The 19,080-nt window shown below is 44.2% G+C and overlaps 1 protein-coding gene across 1 annotated transcript; it reads right to left on the bottom strand.

The window, feature by feature from the left end:
• Positions 1-3,856: 3,856 nt before the first annotated feature.
• PLD4 (phospholipase D family member 4) lies at positions 3,857-18,214 on the bottom strand. The gene is made up of 11 exons (XM_041396694.1): positions 18,157-18,214; positions 15,137-15,226; positions 12,730-12,965; positions 11,871-12,054; positions 11,430-11,550; positions 10,947-11,074; positions 10,578-10,778; positions 10,015-10,154; positions 6,832-6,997; positions 5,738-5,834; positions 3,857-4,469 (listed from the first exon to the last, which is right to left on the bottom strand). Exons 1-11 carry the CDS (start codon positions 18,157-18,159, stop codon positions 4,252-4,254), a joined length of 1,584 nt encoding a protein of 527 aa, XP_041252628.1. The 5' UTR covers positions 18,160-18,214; the 3' UTR covers positions 3,857-4,251.
• Between the last annotated feature and the right edge of the window lie 866 nt (positions 18,215-19,080).

Below are 19,080 nucleotides of genomic sequence, written 5' to 3'. Positions count from 1 at the left end.
TTTTCACTCATTACAATCCCAAGTTGAATCATAGAATATGTTGAGTCGGAAGGAACCTGTCAGGATCCTTGAATCCCACTCCTGGCCCTGCGTGGGACACCCCAAGGCTCCCACCATCTGCGTGAAAGCATTGTCCAAAGGCTTCTTGAACTCTGTCAGGTTTGGGGCTGTGACCACTGCCCTGGGGAGTCTGTCCCAGTGCTCAAACATGCTTTGAGTGAAAAATGTTTTCCTAACACCCATCCTAAATCCCTCATGACTCAGCTCCAGCCATTTCCTCAGGTCTTGTCACTGGCCACGAGAGTGAAGAGATCAGTACTGGTCCCTCTGCTGCCCCTCATGAGGATTTGAAGGCCACACTTGAGCTCCCCCCTCCAGGGGAGAGCTGAAGTCATTTGGACAGACCAAATGACTTCAGCCACTCCTCATACAGCTTCCCCTCCAGACCCTTCATCATCCCTGTGGCCTCCTTTGGATGCTCTCTAATGTCTTTTTTTTTTTTTTTTATTGTGGCACCCAAAACTGCTCACAGGACTCCAGACGAGGCTGCCCCAGTGCAGAGCAGAGCAGAGCACAGCAGGACAATCCCCTCAAAAAATTTTCCCAGGAGACTTTACTCACTAGTTCCCTGAACAACCTGAAGTCAGCTCTCCTCCTGTCCACAGCTGAAGTTTTGCTGTCCCTTTTCCTCCTGTCAACAGAGATTTTAAACTCAATTTCTTTGTGGCCTCTTTGGCCAAGATGGCTGCAATCACCACTTCACTCATGAGATCCTTTCTCCAGAATGACAAGTGCAGACATGCTTCATTATAGTAGTTTTCTCTTCCCATATTTTTCCATGTTCTACTTAGTACAGAAAAGCAGACACACCAAAACACTTAGGAAATGGGTTGTAAGTGAAGTGCACTTGGCTGTCTAACCATCTGTAGATTAAGATGTTCTTCATTTCTTCTCTTCTTATCACAGAATCCTAGAATGTTAAGGGGACAGAAGGAACCTTCAAGATCACCCATCTAACCCCCTGCCATGGGACCCTTTCCACTGGCCTAGCTTGCTCAGAGCCCCATCCGGCTTGAAGACTCCCAGGGATGGGGCAGCCACAGTTGCTCTGGGCAATGTGGGCCAGGGCCTCACCACCCTCACAGTAAAGATTTTTTCCTTATATCTGATCTAACCCTGTTTCACTTTAAAGACATTTAGAATAGAACACAACAGAATAGAATAGTTAATTGAAAGGGGCCCACAATGATCATTCAGTCCAATTGCTTGTCCACTTAAGGGATGACCAAAACATCGAAAAAACATTGAGGTTATTAAGGGCATTGCCCAAATGTCTCTTGAACACTGACAGGCTTGTGGCATTGAACACATCTCAAGACAAGTCTGGTTCAGTGTTTGACCTCTCTCTCTTGGTAAGGAAATATTTCCCACTGTCAAGTTTGAACCTCCCCTGATGCAACTTTGAACTATTCCCACACATCCTAACACTGGACACCAGGAAGAAGGAACTGACACCTCCCATTTCCCCTCTTCAGGAAGCTGCACCACCACAATCCACCCTGCAACTAAAGCTGACTTTTCTGGGCCTCTGTAGAGAGCAGAGGTCTGTGAGTCAGTGTCCATGGCCCAAGAGCTAGCCTCTAAGGATTGTGGAGATATTCATGACTGTCAAGAAATTAAGTGTACCCTGATAGGTCATAAATGGTAGATGAAATGTCTTCTCAGTACCTGGATTAAAGCAGCAAAGGTATGTTTTATCTGTAACAACTGGGAAAGGAAAATCCTGGGTAATGGCAGCAAAAAATGTGAACAGATAATACTTTTGGAACAAGCTGGTGTCTAATAAGGTGACTTTGTGGTCATGTCAGTACTCATAACCCATGGAGCCAGCTAGGTTCTGTCTTGCTGTCACCTGCATTGCTGTTGCAGCACTGTAGCCACAAGGCACTGCACCAAACCAAGAGCTTCCAGAGGTGATCCTGCTGGGAGAGCAGTGCAGCAGCTCCTCCTGAAAGCCACTGCAGTAAAGCAGAGCCAATTCACACACCTTGTACTCCCTCATCACACAGGTACCTGAGATGAGCCACAACAGCGACTTTTTCTAGACATGAATAAACCAATACTAAAAAAAATCTGAACAGCCTACAGTCAGACTAGAAAATTACAGAGTATCCTGAGTCAGAAGGGACTCACAGGGTCCAGCTTCTGTCTCTACACAGTACAACCCCAAGAATCACACCACGTCTACAAGAGTGTAGTTCAAATGCTTTCCTGGGGAGCCTTTCCACTGCCCAGCCACCCACCCTCTGGGTGGATCTCTTTCCCAATAGACATCTGCCCAAGGATGATGCTAATAAATGCCACTGGAGGACCCAGGATACATTTGGTACAGTCCTTATCTTGGAGAAATCACAATCTACACGTTAGAGATAAGTAAGAGATTATTGGATAAGGTCTAGTATTAACCCTGTTTCATAAATAGAAAAGAATTGAGATTCAAAGCCTGGTTATAACTTGGATGTCTAACAGAAAACAAGTGAATAAGAATCAAGGTATGAATAGGCTTCAAAAGTCTCACAAGAAACCAGGGAAATACTCCCAAGTTCCTCTTAGATCCAGTTCATTGTATCGTAAACTCCCCCCTCACTTTCCCATATGTAGAGGAAAACCAACAGTGAAGTCAGTAGAGAAAATAGAAGAGCACTCTCCTAAGCATCCATTTTTCTTTTAAAAGACCAACATTAACCCACCTGAGGTTTATATGGCCATAAGAAAAATTCTGCCACCTTGTCCAGAAACTCTGTCCCACGGAACAACTAATCCAGCACTGTCAGATTTGAGCTCCTGAGTAGAAGAGAAGGAAGTTTTCTTCTTACTCCTGCAATAGCTAGCCCTGCCAAAACAGAAAACACAGCTTGGAGTGCCATCTAGAGGAATGTGCTCCTCTACAGAAAACTGCTTTGTTGCTTGAAGATGTAACGTCTCACAAAGATTTTCAAGCTAACTCTAGTAAAGAAATAGGGGGTGAGAGCACGAAAAGCACCTGCATGTTCCTCAATATTTTGGCATAAATACTCCCAAAATTTCAACGATATCTGCACATGTCTTAGAAAATCTGCCACAGTAACAAGAAGCATTGATTTGTAATGATGGATAAGATACTCCAAGGAATCTTGGAAGTGTCTGAAAAGATAGCTAAGGAGCAGCCTGGAAACCAGAAAAATTGAACATTGATGGGGGTCATCTCTGAAAGTCCTTATTTGTATGGGTATTTTTGTGTATGCACAGCCCTGGCAAGGCTCAGGGAGCAGCAGCCCAGTGTCACTCACAGCTGGAGCACGAGCCCTGCTCTCCTTTCCTGTCACCTCAGAAAGTCACCCAGGGCAGAGCTGTGGTGGATACAGATATCAGGCACCAGGTGGCTCAGGGCTGTAGTCCCTGGGTGACTGCAGGAGGAAGGGCAGCCCAGAGACACAACAGTGCTCAGGGCCAGCACCAGGGCAGCCCAGAAGGGGCAAGGAGCCTCTCCAAGCACTGCCCACAGTGCAGGAGGGATGCCCCAGCCACAACAGCACCCATGTAGCAGCTTTGTCCTGCTCCCCATCCTGTTTGCTGCACAAGACTGACAAACAGACATCCAAACACACCCAGACACTCGGGGTTCCAGGGCAGCTGAGTCGGAAACTGGCCTCAAAGTTTAAATCCCAGGCATTTATCTCCAGCAGCTAGCCTCAACACTTGGAAACAGCTAACCTCTAATTTCTTCAACCAACATTAATTCCTGTATCTCTATTTTCTAAATGCTTTTAAAAATCTGTCCTTGCTATTGTAGGTGATCATATACATGGCTGAAATATTAAGATGGCCAGAAGTTTATTAAAAATGTTTAAACACATGTAAGTAAACACTGTAAATGGAACTTTTAGGTTGAAATATATAGTTTCTAAAGATAGAATAGCAGAGCAATAATGATCTGTGTCTCTGATGTTTGCTTTAGTGCCAGACAGCTTGTCATACAACATTGTATGCATTTCATTAACTCTGCAATGAGGTAATCACACAAAAAAATCAAACATCACACACTGACTAGTGGTTTTGCAGGTAGAATCAGCTATCAGAAATTCTCATGTCACCAATGTGGATGCCATGAGGAAGTGATTTCTCTGACAAAGACAAAAAGAAGAGAGTTCCTTGATATGCATGTGAACAAGATTCAAATACATTTTTTTGTTTCTATTTTAAGTGCACATTTCAATTCACTTCAGGGTCTCCATCCCAGTTACAGTCTTTCTGTCCCTGCACATCTTCCAGATTCACCGCATATTTGGAATTCCAGTCTCGCTCAAAAAGATCTTTCATCTGTTCCTGGACATGTTGTTGCCTTCTTTGCAGATTGGTCAAATTCTGTTTGATAATTAGTCCCACTCCAGCTGTATCAGTGAAGTAGTTTTCTGACCAGTTGGAAGTCCCTATGCAACAGAAAAGTAGCTGATTAGAAAACATTCATTTCCCAGTGTTCTGTTTGATCTCTGGGCTTTGTTGATTTGCACTATGACTGCAAATCTCATTAGGACCAATGAGGCAGCAAAAATCAGGTCACCTCCTTCTTATGCCAGACCTCAGATTTTGATAACTTGGTATTAACTGCAACCCTGAAGGTTCATAACCTTCTGATTCATTACAGCCTGTGACAGAATGCACAAATCTACTCATAAACATGGTAATAAAGTGCAGTATTTCAGTATTAAGAGAAGTAAAGCCAGTGTTTGACATGGCTTTTAGTGTTTAAAGAAAAAAGTCTTTAATTTACTTAATTCTCTTCACTTGTTAAAGGAAAACAAAAGGAGAAAGTGGACTCCTTATCAATAACCCTCAGGAGCTGCTCTGAGCTTGACATGCAAAGCCTCTTCTAAACCTGGCAAAGCTGGAAATCCGGCTGCAGACATTGTCTAGGGCTCTCTCCAAAGCCAGCTCAATTCAGAACATCAAGCACTGTGAGCAGCACATTTTATCACTTACACACTTCCCCTCATGATCACCTTAGCCAGAAAATCTGTCAATTCCAGAAGGTGCTTAGGCATGAAAACAAATCGTCTGCATATCTGCCTTCAAGTATAAAAGAAGTTATTAAAGCATTGGAGGCAATTGGAGCTGTAAACCCTCAGCCAGTTGGAAGACCAGGCTATTTGCTGATGTGTATTACTGGGAGGATGAGCTGGCTGAAATGACACAGCACTTTCACATCTCCTTTTTTGAGGGTTCCTAATAAAAGAATGAAATGTAAACACCATCCTGGCTTTCAGGAACAGCGCACAGTTGACATTACTGTTTTCTCATTTCCTTTCCTAGAGTTCTGTTCAACTAACTGTGCATAGAATTAATTCCTCCCAGCAGTTCCTTTTTATTAAAGCACTACAAGGTTATATACTGGAGCACCAGCTATCCCTGTGTCATCCCTGAGCACACAGGCTGTGAAATTCCCACTGCTCTTGTCACAGGCTGTGCACTCAGCCTTGTCACGCTCTTTTCCTAATGGTTCACAATCTTATGAAATCATCTCTTACTGAACTTGACCTACATTATTTTCTCCTCTTCATATCTGTACTTCTTTACCTAGGACGGACTTTGCTTTATATGGCAAAATGAGGTGGTTTTTGGTATTGCAGCTGAACCTATCTCAGTCTCAGTCCAGTGCATCTGGAGATACTGTAAGTATTTGGAATAATGGAATACATACCAATGTAGGCTACTTTATCAGTGACCATGTATTTGTTGTGATTCACTCTCCCATGAGGAATGTTTGTGTGATTGAGAACGGGAACAATGAAGAGTTTCTGGAGGGAGAGGAATTCAAAATATTAACACAAATATTAGAGTGAGGAACAGACATCATGATTGGACAGTGCATGTTTTCTATAGTTTCAAAGTGTGGGAAGAACAAAAGGGAACATACTGCACTCTGTTATTGAATGGACCATAGAAGAGATTTTACTCCTATCTAAGAAAACTAGCAAATAATACTTCCACTATACATAAAACTGGATAAGCAATTAAGATCAGATACAGATAATGTTTGCCTCACAATGTTCCATTAGTGGCAATTATCATTACAGGGCAGACAATTAAATGCAGTTTTAGGCAGCTGTTTAATAGATTGCATTTACCACTGATTGCTGCTCTTATTTAGTGCGAGAATGGGCTGATGGCAGACACAAGGGGTACTGTAGGCAACTATAATGCCTAACTTTTTGTGTTAACTCTTACCAAAATCTATATTTCCTTTTTTTTTTTTTTCCCTTAAAGCACTCCTCCTTCTGTCATATTTCTCTGCATCATGTTGGGAGCATCCACACTATCCCCACTCCACCTGATGCATTCCAGCCTAATGCCTATGGCCTGTGTGCAATACTTAGTGTTCAAGAACAGATCTATCTGTACAGGCAGATAGCAGAGCTCTCAGTTTAAAAAAACTGATAATAATTAGACTGATTTAACATATTCCATGCAGGAAAAGGTCTCTGAGAGGAGCACTAAGTTATCATATAAACTGTTACTGTCACAGTGCTCAGCAAAAGCAGCTGCCTGGATAATGTCTCAAGTGCCACAGCCAGGCACATACCTGATATCACTAGTAGCTTGAAATAACTGCTTCCTCAAAGATTATATATTGGGCCTTATTTTCACAAAAATAGCAAGCAGTCACTGCAAAACCAGACAACCTGCTTCTCTAAAAGCTAACGTTTGTACACACAAACAGCAGCTTATTCTCAGAAATCAGTGTGGGGCCACATCATCAAGCTGTCTCTCCAAAATCAGGTTTCTTATTCATACCACGTCGACACTGATGTGGGCATGTGGGTTGTTGAGAGCACGCAGGGACCTCAGGTAGTGGAGCATGGCTGGGTCAGTGTACGCCCAGCAGCTGACCAGGAGCCGGAGCTGCACTCGGTGGTTGAAAGCCGCTCGTCTCAGGGCATTGTCAATGGCTGGCCAGTATCTGCAGAAAACGAGGTGTGTGCAAAAAGGGATCGGTTTTTAGACAGTTCACTAGAAAGCTGTGAAGTTAAACTGAGACTATGATGCACAGATGGGATTTGTGATGTCTAGGAAGTGAAGAACTTGTGGCTTCCCTGGAGGTACAAACAAGGTTTCTGCCTTCTACCAAGTCCGTTCTTTTCACAGAATGTATTTTGAGACCTCCAGACTCTGCCAGACTGGGGTGAAATTCATCCAAAAGTTTAAAGCTTAATAAAGTGCACGTACACAGATACACACATAGCATGGTGCCACCATGCTTATCTCCTTGGGAAGCTGAAGATAACAATAGCAACTCCAGGGTAAAGCCAGTTCATATGGCACAGAGTAAAAGGGCAGCGCAGAGCCCAGAGGAAAGTCCAAGAACCATTTTGCAGAATATGGCTTTTTCAGGCCCCTGGAGACTGTTTCCAGTGTCTGCAGAGGTCCTGTGCCATCAGCCAGCATGGGTAGACTCTATCCCTCCCCACCCTGCCCTGTTCTCATTATGTGTGCCCAAGGTAATGTACACAGCTGTGCTCTCCATCTTCCCTGGACATGGGAAAATCCATTTTCCTGACACTTGTGTTGGCTGTAGCTATGGGGAACATTTTTAACATCCTTCACCCAGCTACACAACACTGAGAGCTGGACAATGTGCATCCCAGGGCCGGTAACTCCAAACACCCACATGGCACTTTCATTGCGTAGATCCTAACAAATGCCGCATGGAAGGAGATGAGCACGTTTAGTACAGATTGGAGGGCTGATACAGAGAGAGGTCCAGCATTTGCTCACAGTCCCATGAGCAGTGATGAATTAATTTGCCTAACTTAATCCTTTTGGCCTTATGTACAAAGGCCTGAATTCTCTGATCCTCCCCCGTGCATCGTCCTGTTGCAATCAATGGCCTGGCCACACGCTCTGAGACTCAGGTTTGACTTATAGATCCTGAACAGCTTGGAAAATCATGCTGTTTGAAATGCAAGTTTTGAATGGTTTCAATTTTTAAAATATATCAGTTTCTAGTTGATTAACACCCAGGCATTAGACAGCAGCTTTGTTCCCTCTGCCTCAGCTGCTGGAGGAACCTAACCTGAACTAATCAGCTTCAATTCATGGCACTACAGCTGGTTGCTGTGGAGATAGCCTGAGGCCCTGTGCCACTTTCCCTGGGCCTTTCAAACCCTTGTTTGCATCTGATCAGCCCTAGATGTCACAAACTGTGGATTAAGCCTTCAGATGAAGAATAAGGAGTATTAATGCACTCATTCCTAAGGGGGAAAAGAGACTTCCTGGGAACTTACTCCCAGAAAGATGAGTGGGTTCTCAGAAGATGAGAAACCCAGATACTCAATTGTATTACATATAAACTGAAAATCCCCTGAAGTGTTTGATTTATTAAAGATAGCCTCCAAGTAGAGGCTAGTCTTGAGATTTTGTTTCTTGGACAGTGGAATTATCTGCATCTCTCTATTATCCTAAAATCTTCCCCATAACACACCTGTGCCTCAGCTGAACAGCAGAGGCTTTACACAGTTGTGGCAGAGGGACACAATGCATGATATCATTCTGGCTAAATGGCAGCCTAGAGCTTACCCTATTCAACAAGAAATCTTGTACATAGTTCTTTCACTTGAACTTCTTTCTCAGATGATTTAGCTCCTTGGAAAACTCAGAAATGTTGTAAGCAGATAATTCAGGGTGCTTGGTTGCATATAAACATCCCAATTCAAGCACATCTAAGAGGATTTGGGAGTCTTAGTGCTGCCCCGTGACTGTGTAACTTTCTGTGCTGCTCAGGTTTGGGTTCATGTGCAGAGTCTGCATAGTTCTGCTGTGGCCTCAGCAGTCTCTGGGACCAGGGCAATGGTTCACCACACTCAGGCTCATGGCCAGGCTGGATAGGGCTTTGAGCAGCCTGGTCTAGTGAAAGGTGTCCCTGCCCATGGCACAGGAGGAAATGAGATGGTCTGTAGCCCAAACCATCCTATGATTCTGTGATTACTCCAGATCACCACTATCACCTTGTCTCTGAAGCTGCTGCTGAAACTTAGATGGAATTACTAAAAACAAAACAAAACCCCCAAACAACAACAACAAAAAAAAAACCCACCCTCAACAACAGCAACAAAAAACCACCAACCCCCAAACAAACAAAAAACCCAGAAGTTTCTTTTAGAGGCTGTTTCAGCTCTCACTGGAAAGGTCAGGAGAGTCAAGAACCACCCTCTAAACTATTGGTCAAGTGCATCAATAGAAAATAGAGCAGGAAGTTAAGACTATTCAGAAGTAAAGGACAGTAAGAAATAAAAATGGGAGCAAGAAAGGAGAGCACAGCAATGTTTTTTCTGAAAAATCTGATGTCAGATATATTTCTGGTGTTCCCTTTCCTCTCTCAATTCATAAAGCTGCTGTGTTGAATTTTGGAGGATGCTGGACCTGACTGTTCCTAGTATGACATTTCAGAGCTTTTCTGCTGTGTGTAGAGCAATCATAGGAGTGTGCTCCAAAACAGCACCAGTGCACACAGTATTGGTAATCATCCTTCCTGCAGCATCAGGACTGGAATCACAGAATCCTAGAATTGTTGGGTTCTGGAAAAGACCTTTAAGATCATCAAGTCTGACTCTCAGCCCAGCATCAGCACCATGTTCACCACTAAACCATGTACTCAAGTGCCACAGCCACAGAATTTTTAAACATTTCCAGGGATGGTGGCTCCCCCACTTCCCTGGTAGTCTATTCCAATACCTGACAACCCTTTCCATCAATTTCTTCTTCCTAATATCCAATCTAAACCTCCCCCGGCACAACTTGAGGCTGTTTCCTCTCATCCTGTCCCTTGGTACCTGGGAGGCACAGTCTGCGGGATGGTTGTGAATGCAGAGCAAAGCCTCTCTCCATTCTGAATGTTTTCATTGCAGAAGGAGGGGAATCATATTTTGTTTTTTCCTTAAATAGTACAAGTAGCTGATTTGCTCAGGATTGAAATTGTACCTGTTTGGATGAACAAAACGGCTGGTAGGGAAATATTCCATAACAGAAACATAGACAAACTTCTGTGCCTGTCTGATAATACTGAGTATAGCATAGAGGTCATGGGTACGACCTTCTGGACAAAATGCTGGAGGGGAAGCCTGTTTAAAAAAAAAAAAAAAAAAAAGAAAGAGAACACATAGATCAGTGATTTATTTTTTTCCTTTTTTTAATCTCAGACTGCAACTCATGTATATGTTTAGAACTGTCAAGTTTTCATTAGAATATCAAAGCACTTGAGATGGACCACCATCTTTCCTCATGCCTTCCATATCCTGCTGGGTCAGATACTTACTGATGTTTTGAGGCTACAGGTGATTAAAAGAGACCTGCACTCTGTTCCTGCCGTACAAACTGACAGCTTATGCTGGGTTTATCCCTATCCTTTGGATAGTTCTAGAGAAACCTAAGGAACAAATTATTATCCATGTGGAACAGGCAGCTGAGGAGGACTGCTGAAGAAACTTTCCTGCTCAATCCTTAAACAGTTTAGAGTCCGTCATGTTATTTTCAAATGTACTTACAGAAAAATAGGTTTCTGTCAAGATTCCATTAAATTCCACTTCCAGAGGCTGACGATTGTTAATGTGGGTTGAATAATTAAGAGGCCAGGGGATTGGGATGGTAGCATTAGGGTATCCAACATCCCAGTAGGTCCTAAATGTTTTCCAAAGGTCTTGAGCCAAACAGCTGCAGTTATACATTACAGCACCAAACTCTTTCACCTGCAAAGAGAGTGAGCTGTGTCACAGCCCCAGAAGGAGCCACCTCCAGGGGTTTCTTTGCTGTTTCTTCTGCTCTGACAATATTTTACGTAATTATGATTTTTCTCTGTTATCTGCTAGGACATGAATTTTCCCCCAGATTTTTGAATACACAGCAGCAGACATTACCTGAGATAAAGATCTCCAATCCATGTTAGCACTACCAATAAATATGTGTTTCATGTCTACTATCCAGAATTTGCTATGCAACACTCCTCCTGTCAAACGTCCAAAATCAATCTTTTTCACATGAGCCCCTAAAGAAAGATGGAGGGGGGGGGAAAAAGCGTTTAGGTACAGCATGGAGATGGTTCCTCAATAGCCAGAACACACCTGCATGTCTGACTCTTGCAGGCAGTAACAACCAAAATTCACAAGCACTCCTTCCTGGGAACACAGTAACTTGAAAAAAATATATGCAAAATGTGAACTTTCAGAAGATCCTAAAGAGCAGTGCAACACAGAAAGAAAGCATGAACTAGTGAGCAGATGGGGCTTGTCCTGTGGATCCATTTAAGCACCACATCAGAACAGGCCTTGGAAACCAGGTTTCCACAGATGCCTTTTTGCAATACAGAAGCTGTGAGTGGATCACTGAAGGGAAATAATTACCTTTTTCCTCTAAAAGCTCAAGGTCCCTTGATTTTGTAGCCAGAGTTGGTGAACTTGCTGCAATATACAAAGAGACATTCTCTGCGAGTAACCTCTCAAACCTCTGCAGAATATCTTCACCCTGTGTTGTGAATTAATTTTTTTTTTTTATTTTGTTACAGAAGGTGTAGTAAGATATATGCAAGTGCAGTGTTACTAATGGGTACTTCCTTTGAAGAACCCCAGCACAAGGAAGGTCAGAAATTTCACTTATTTCAGTCTAACTTGACTAAAGGAGGAAAGCTGGAATGTTGCTTCAGAACAGCATGGAAAACCTTCCTGGATTTGCAGGAGGAGCTAAACAATGTCTCTGGGAGACAGACCACACAGCCAGCCTGCCCTCTACCACGTGGACATGAGGAAAAACAACCACAGACGAGCTTGCTGTTGATTTTACCTTACCTGCTTGGAAGAGGAGTCATTGACACCAATATCCTTCCCAGTAAGAGACCAATAGTAAGAAGCCACATGCACTTTTTCCTGGGCTAGATCAAGCAGTCTCGTCCAGGCTTGGTACAAGGGTTTGGCTGCAGTGCTGTTTATCTCGAAGGGTAAGTCATAAGGAACATTTTCTACGAGTTCAAAGCTGCAATGGCAATTTTATATTGTGAAGCAGGTGACTGTGACCCCACCAGGACACCAAGTCAGGCTGTACAGCTGGCCACGCTGGGTGTCAACCTCCACAGCAAACAAGATGAGCTGGACAAACAGGCTGGCAGTGTTCTCTATCCCTAGTTTTTATAGCCAGGCTTATGTTGTTGTACAGCAACCTCCCAAATTCAGCAGAATGCTTTCTCAGTAGCCATTCTGAGCTTTTTTTTTTACCATGCCTAAGATGTGGAGAAAACCAATCCCCGATAGCTGGATGTTGCTAGGGTACCCTGTTCACCCTCTCCCAGCACAGACATTCCCTGCCCCTCCAGCCTCTGGGAAAGGCTGCTCTGCCAGCTGGTCACCCTGCTGCCTCCCAGTGCTGCCACAAAAGGAGGATGGCTGTAGGGGGCAGAGGAGGAACCGAGCTGAGATGAACACACAAGCACAGGACTGGGAGAGGAGCTGTGACACTGCCCCTGCTGTCCCTCACAGCAAGCAACTGCCGATTATCCAGTGCCTAAACAGCACCCCTGCTCCTCCCAAATTAGTGGTGCTTCATCACTTATGATACAGTGGGAAGAGAATAAAACCCATGCAGATATTTTCAGTACTGTAACTATTTCTCCATCTGTGATGACTTCTCCATGTGCCTTCTAACCTGACTCACCTGCAGGAGTCATTGCATTTATTGGTGCCCTCCTCAGTTATTGTGGTTCTTGGGAGATCTCCATGGAGTCCTTCTTCCTCTGGGAGATCTCTGTACAGTCCTTCCTCCTGCACATTTCTGTAAATGCTGACAGCTGCTGCTTCTTCTCCGTGAGCACCAGCTGTGCTGTCCATACTCAGGAAGTAAAAAGCCATCAGGACAAGACCAAGCGTCAGAATTGCCCCTAAGATTTGAAACTGGAACAGAAGCCATGGAGGAGAAGATTTAAGTGATCACCAAGACATTGAAGCACCAGCTGATGGGTGACTGCAGGTGAATGTGCAGGTGCACATTCCTGTGCAGGTGAATAAATCACAATCTTTGAATAGGAGATGTGCTTGCAGCTACTGCCAGACAGTGTTCTTAAGTGCAGCACAGAAAGTGAGAAACAACTGTTCAAGATCTGCTTGGACAGGGCCCTGAGCAACCTCATCTACTTGAAGATGTCCCTTCTGTCTGCAGGGTTGTTGGATTAGATGACCTTTAAAAGGTCCCTTTAAACTCAAATGAGATGCAGTGAGAAGGACCAAAACTTGCTAAAATTATTCACATTGAAACCCCAAAATCAGGGAAGAAAGGTAAACAAAGAGACAGGAGAATAAATTGAAGGAACTGCTAAAAAACAAAAGAGAAAATTTGAACCTAGGTGAAAACAATAAAAGCCAATGGGATGACATGACATGCAGGGAAATGGACCAAAGCTTGCCCAATTGATCCTCATTGAAATGGCAAGATTTCATTCCCTTCCTGAAAGGAAGAACTTCCTGAAATGTCACGAAATCTTGAAATCAGAGAATCAAGTGGAACAAACACTCTGGAAAGGAGATACGATCAAATAAAGTGCAAATGGGGGGAAAAAAGAAAATTTGGAAATGGATTGGTGTTGGTTTATGTGAAGACCATGATTTTAGTTCCATTTTTGGTTTAATTTTTTTTGTGCCAACATATCAATCCCTTCTTGTTTTCTTAAATTTTGTGATTAATTTGACATTGATTAGCTTTATTTTAGCACAAGACCAATGGATGTTCAATGAAATTTCTACCAAAATCAAAATAGGGAAATTTCTAACACAAGATTAGCTGTGGGATTAAGCCAAGCATTACCATAAAAAGGAAGTTTGTGTTGTCAGGGGAGAAAAAACAGTTCAGAAAGTGTCAGAGGCAGCAAGACATTTTGTGGTTTCTGAACACATTCTGGTTTTGTCTTAAACCTCCCTTAATTGAAATTACACAAATCTCATTTATCCATATGCACAGTATTCCCATGTCGTTCTAGTGTGGTGAGTTAGTTTCATTTCCCTTTTGCTGCACTTTCATATTGTTTTCCTGAATGTAGATGGAAAAAAAAAGTAAAAAAAAAAAGTAGCCTGGCTACCTGGTAGCTTCAGATCTGCAGTCCAGCCACTCACATGCTGAAAATTACAGCACCAGGCTCTCAATGCTGCCCTGTACCAAGCAGGAAAAGACAACCAGCCACACAGGCAGATCTATTTCTCCCCAGTAGTTATCATGGCTGGCTCCCCGTGGCAATTTGTGGGAGCTGGAACCATCCACCAGCCTGTGATAGGCAACATGGAGTTCAGAGCTGAGCTTCTGAGCTTCCGGCAGGAGAATCGAGTCCGGGGGTGGTCGTGAGGCTGTAGCCATAAATCTGAGCTCCCAAAAGGGCACATGGGAAAACCACACAGAAACCACTTGCCTCTGAAAGTTTCTGTTTCAGTTTCTATGTGGATAAAGCTTCTTGCTTTTAATCTTCTCTGCTTTTCTCAAAATATACAGCGCTGACATAGATTTCAGGCAGTGATTTGAATAAAATAATCATCTTTAAGCTATCTACTTACATTTTTGCCCTCTGGCTCGTTCTTCACCTTACCACAAAAAAAAAAATCTCATCCATTTTTAACAGTTCCACATTTCATCACATGAACTCATTAGCAAGATTCAGACAGGTTTTAGAAGACATTTCCAAGGTAAAAAAATCTATTTTAAAGTCACATCATGGCTGTCACCATGCTACGCACTGTGATGTCCAGGTACTCTGGGCATCTGAATAAATGAACACATGAATACTTGAATAAATGCTGTGCCAGTGGTGGAAGTGAGGCTGTTTGTACGAGCGTGGTTTCCTTGTCCTGAGCCAGACGGAGCTGCAGGATTTATCTCCACATTACTCCCTCTGGGCAAGGTTTGATCAGTCTACCGGATAAATCAATGAGGGTTTTGTCACTCACTTGTTTACAAATGGGATTGAAACCTACACAGTTCTCTAAAATGGCCAGTAAAATAATTCTTAACCTGTTATTTCTTTTCAGAAATGTCAGCACAATCTCAGCTCTTGTAAGCAAATGTGGTGTATCCCAATAATTACCGTTTTGACGTCTTTTTGATTGTTCACGCCTAATTTCATGTTGGAGGACTCATTAAACATCAGGGATGTTTTTAATGCTTTTTTCACAATCTGAAAAACAGAAATGTATGCAAAGGGAAAAATAAAGCTTTATGACAACATTTGTGTACAACCAATTACAGACAAAAAGTGCAGGATACTGCCACTGCTTTACACAGTGCTCTGAGATTTGAGTATGGATCTGTGCAACATCCTCCCTGTGTTATGGGTCTTGAGTGACACTAGCAGATTCCAAAGTGACAGAGAGACATGTCCCCACTGCTTTTCCCCAGTGCTGTCTACACACAAAAATCCCTGCAGTAATTAATGTGCAAACAACTGCATCACTGCCTCTTCCAGTCATCCATCAACACCCACTTCTGTCCTGTTGCAAGTAAACATATTTGCCAACAAGCAGTAATTAAATGCAGAAGCAGTGGGTGACAGTGTGCACATCAGTCTCATCCTGTGTGTGACTGTGCTTCTGCTCTCTTCCTGTGCCTGTGAGTTGTCTTCAATGCCAGTGTCTCTTCCAGGAGTGACTCTGTTAAGGGCACAGGGACCAGGCTGAAATACAAACTCCCCTTCTCCCTGTTGCAGTCATGACTGTAGAAAATAAGTTATCTTCTTTTCCTCCTCAGGCAGTATTTCGCCAATCTTTTGTTACCACCAGCAGAGGCAACCATAAGAGCAAATACCAAAATATGCCAATATGACTGCAGATGGCCAGACAGGGGGAGCTGGCACTTGCCTGTTTTACCTTCTCAGACACTTGACACATGCCCAGCGGGTCATGAATCATCCCTGCATTGGCAGAGGTGAATTCACCCCACAGTGCCTGATGACACTTTTCATTCTCAGAAGCAAGAAGCAGATCCTGGGGTACAGCAGATCTCAGAAGGAGCCACCAGATGAAGCCTCCACCTGCCCAGTCCCTGAACGACTGCTTCTGACCCCTGAACCACTGCTCTTTTGTAGCCTGGAGGATGAACCTGCTGCAGTGGTACTGGATGTGGATTGCTCTGTGGGTGGCCACACTCCTTCCTTTTACATAGGAAGGATCCTGCCAGGCTTGTCCCATCCATCTTGCCATGTGTTCACAGCTGCTGTCACCTGAACTGGGTGGGCATACAGTGTCTGCCCCCCCAGCAGTAAAGCAGCCTGGCCATACACATTCCCTGCTGCTTCCAGCTCCTGCCCCCTCCACGGTTCTGTATGGATGCTGTGGCTGCATGGAACAGGCAGGGGCTGGACACAGCCCCAGAGGCTTCCTTGGCTCACAGGTACAGGTACAGGTACAGGAACTGGTGGTTCCTCCACTGAACCAAAGGGGTGGAGGATGTCTTGGAAGAAAAGGGAGGTGGGTCTGAAACAGTGACAGGGAACGTAGGGAGGCATGTGGAAAGGGAGGGCCTGTGGTAAAAGAGCAGACAAGAGAGAATGACAAAGATGGAAAAGGTGGAGAGGGAAGAAAAGGTACAAACACTCCTGCTTAAAAGCACACTGGAGCTGCATAGAAGAAAGCCCTGTTTCCATTTCAGGACCTGTTTGTTGTTATCAGCTGTGATCACTATAGCAGGGCCCACTTCCCAAAGCAGTTTTACTCACACTTTTCACTGTCACTTCCTTTTGCTGCCCCAGGCTCAGCTGCAAGCTTTTCCACTAGAAATAGTTGCAAATGCTGGCAGGTAAACATCCGTGCTGCCAGCCCTGGAGAAATGGAGTGGCTGCCAGCAGTGAAGGACAGCTGGCCATTCCCATACCTCTGAAAACCCAGTTCATGTTTTTAGCACAATATAAAAACCCACTGTCTTACCCCAAAGAGCTGACAGCCCAAGCAGATGGGGGGATATAACCCACCACACAGAGAAAGGTGTGTGACAGCAACACACATGAGAGGAAGTGGTCACATCCCATCCCAGAAATCTTAGTGGGAAGAAAGGGAAGAGAGAGCAAGAGTGAAGATGTGAAAGATATGGGTAGAAAGTGAGGCAAAGGTATTTTAAAGGAGGAGGAGAAAGGCATCTGACAAAGGGCTGCAGTCCTTGAGGCTGGGCCAGGAGAGCCCACAGAGGCTGCAGGTCACACTCCACAGCTTGGGGCTTTGGCACAGCTGTCCCAGTCAGCTGGGCTGGCCAGGAACAAACAGCCACCACGAGTGCTTCTCATCACAGAATGGAGCTGAGAGGTGTCCCCCTGTCCCCCTTGTCCCTCTTGCTCCTGAAGTCCCATCTGGTGGTCCAGGCAGTGTCTTGGCAAGAAAACTGCAGGTGTCAGTGCTATTAGAGCCACATGATGGCCTCAGATGGATGGAGCTTACCAGAAACAACTTGTTTCACTTCTCTTTTTTCAGCAACAGTCACAAAATGTCTTCCAAAAGCAGCGTTTTTCTTAAAATACAAAGGTGAACAGATTTTGCATGTGCTGTGATAGAATCAGCTGCCATTCTGTTCAAACAAAGCCCTTGATGTTTTTGACGGTGATGGGTTGAAGTCCCACCTGCTGTACAGAAGTCGTGAGGACTGCTCTAAAACAGTTGAATTTTCAAGAAGGGAAACATCACAGACACAACCAGAATTCCTAAGAATAATATTGTATCTAGTCAGCAATTAACTACAGCTCCCTTGAAGCTTTCAGGGCTCTAGCAGCTGCCAGTTTCAATGGCTGAATTAAGTTCATCCAAGAGCAATGAATATAAGCACTGCTTAGCATTGCTTCACAGGCTGGGGCACCAGCTAGTGCATGTCTGCTGAGTACCCACAGGACACTGCTGTTTATAACATTAAGGTTGCTTTCTCCTTGCCTCCGAAATACCTCTTGGTACTCCTTTTCTCCACCAGCAACAAATTGTGTCAGACTTTGGATTTCAAACACAAGAATGTGATTTTTCTCTATACCAGATGCTCCCCAGGAGCTGTTTGAAGTTCCTCAGATGAACAAGGTGCATTCATCTCTCCATGGCCACCCCCCAGCTCTCTCAAGATGATGACAAATGTACTTACCATCCTGGAAGGTCTCCTGCTGTGTGGATGTCCCCCTGTACTCTGATGTTAGTCCCAGCCTTGTGTACAAAAGGCAATACTCATGCTCTGTCAGCACATTTGTTTATGGTTCTTCTGGTTTTTTCCCCTCCTGCTGTAGATCACTTCCTCTTAGACACTGAGTTTCACAGTGTGTACTGACAGGGTACTAAGTTATCCTCCAGCTGTTGTGACCCAGTTCTTAAACTCTGGGTCCTGGTCTTCACGTGTTTGCCATAACCTGCTCTGTTGGCAAAGCTCCAAACTCAGTGGTGGAAACTCAGAGTCCACATGAGCATGAGAAGACACTGGTTGGAAGGACTGCTTGGCTCTGGTGCTGTTAGCAGCCCAAACATGGCTCTATTTTCACTGCACTATTCTTAACCAGAAGCTTCATTTTAAGCAGACAAACAAACCCTCCAAAGCAACCTCCCTACAAAGTTTTTTTGAAAGCGCTTTCCTGCTCAGTCGTGCTTGGACAAACACAAGGGAGCGAAGCAGCTCCTTTGAAACAAGGCAGCCCTTGTCTTGAACAAATGGCATTTGCAATTTGCAGCAATGCTCTTGAGGGGTTATATCTGACAGAGTTTGGGGCAGCTTCTAAGAAATTATGCCTTCTATAAAAATCCAAAAGCTGCACCTCAGCTGATACAAATCCTTCTGGGAATGCTGCTGTTTTCCTCCAGGCAGCCTCTTGTTCCTACTGAACCCAAGGATGCAGTTCCCTAGTGCAGTGCCAGAGGAAGGATGCTGAAAGGAGTCAGTGGAGAGACAGCTTGGAACACGAGGCTTTAGCATAGCTTGTATTAAGCTGCTGAAGATGGAAAAAATAAGGATAGGTTTGGTACGACAGAAAGAGGGATTTCCCTGGGAAACTACAAGTGCCATGAGTCTTCTGCTTCCCTC

The sequence above is a fragment of the Onychostruthus taczanowskii genome, unplaced genomic scaffold (genome assembly GCF_017590055.1).
Source record: "Onychostruthus taczanowskii isolate IOZ18803 unplaced genomic scaffold, ASM1759005v1 scaffold1, whole genome shotgun sequence".
Taxonomy (NCBI): Eukaryota; Metazoa; Chordata; class Aves; order Passeriformes; family Passeridae; genus Onychostruthus; species Onychostruthus taczanowskii.
Note: the sequence above shows the minus strand (reverse complement) of the source record. Positions and strands in the feature narration are given on the sequence as shown.

Bases quoted from the DNA above. Each gene is read 5' to 3' on its own strand.
- PLD4 (XM_041396694.1), bottom strand. The intron at 12,966-15,136 runs GTAATTATTGGG...CTTCTGTTCCAG, and splicing joins ATCAAAAAGACGTCAAAACG to TTTCAAATCTTAGGGGCAAT. The intron at 10,779-10,946 runs GTAATGTCTGCT...CTCTCTTTGCAG, and splicing joins ATTGGAGATCTTTATCTCAG to GTGAAAGAGTTTGGTGCTGT.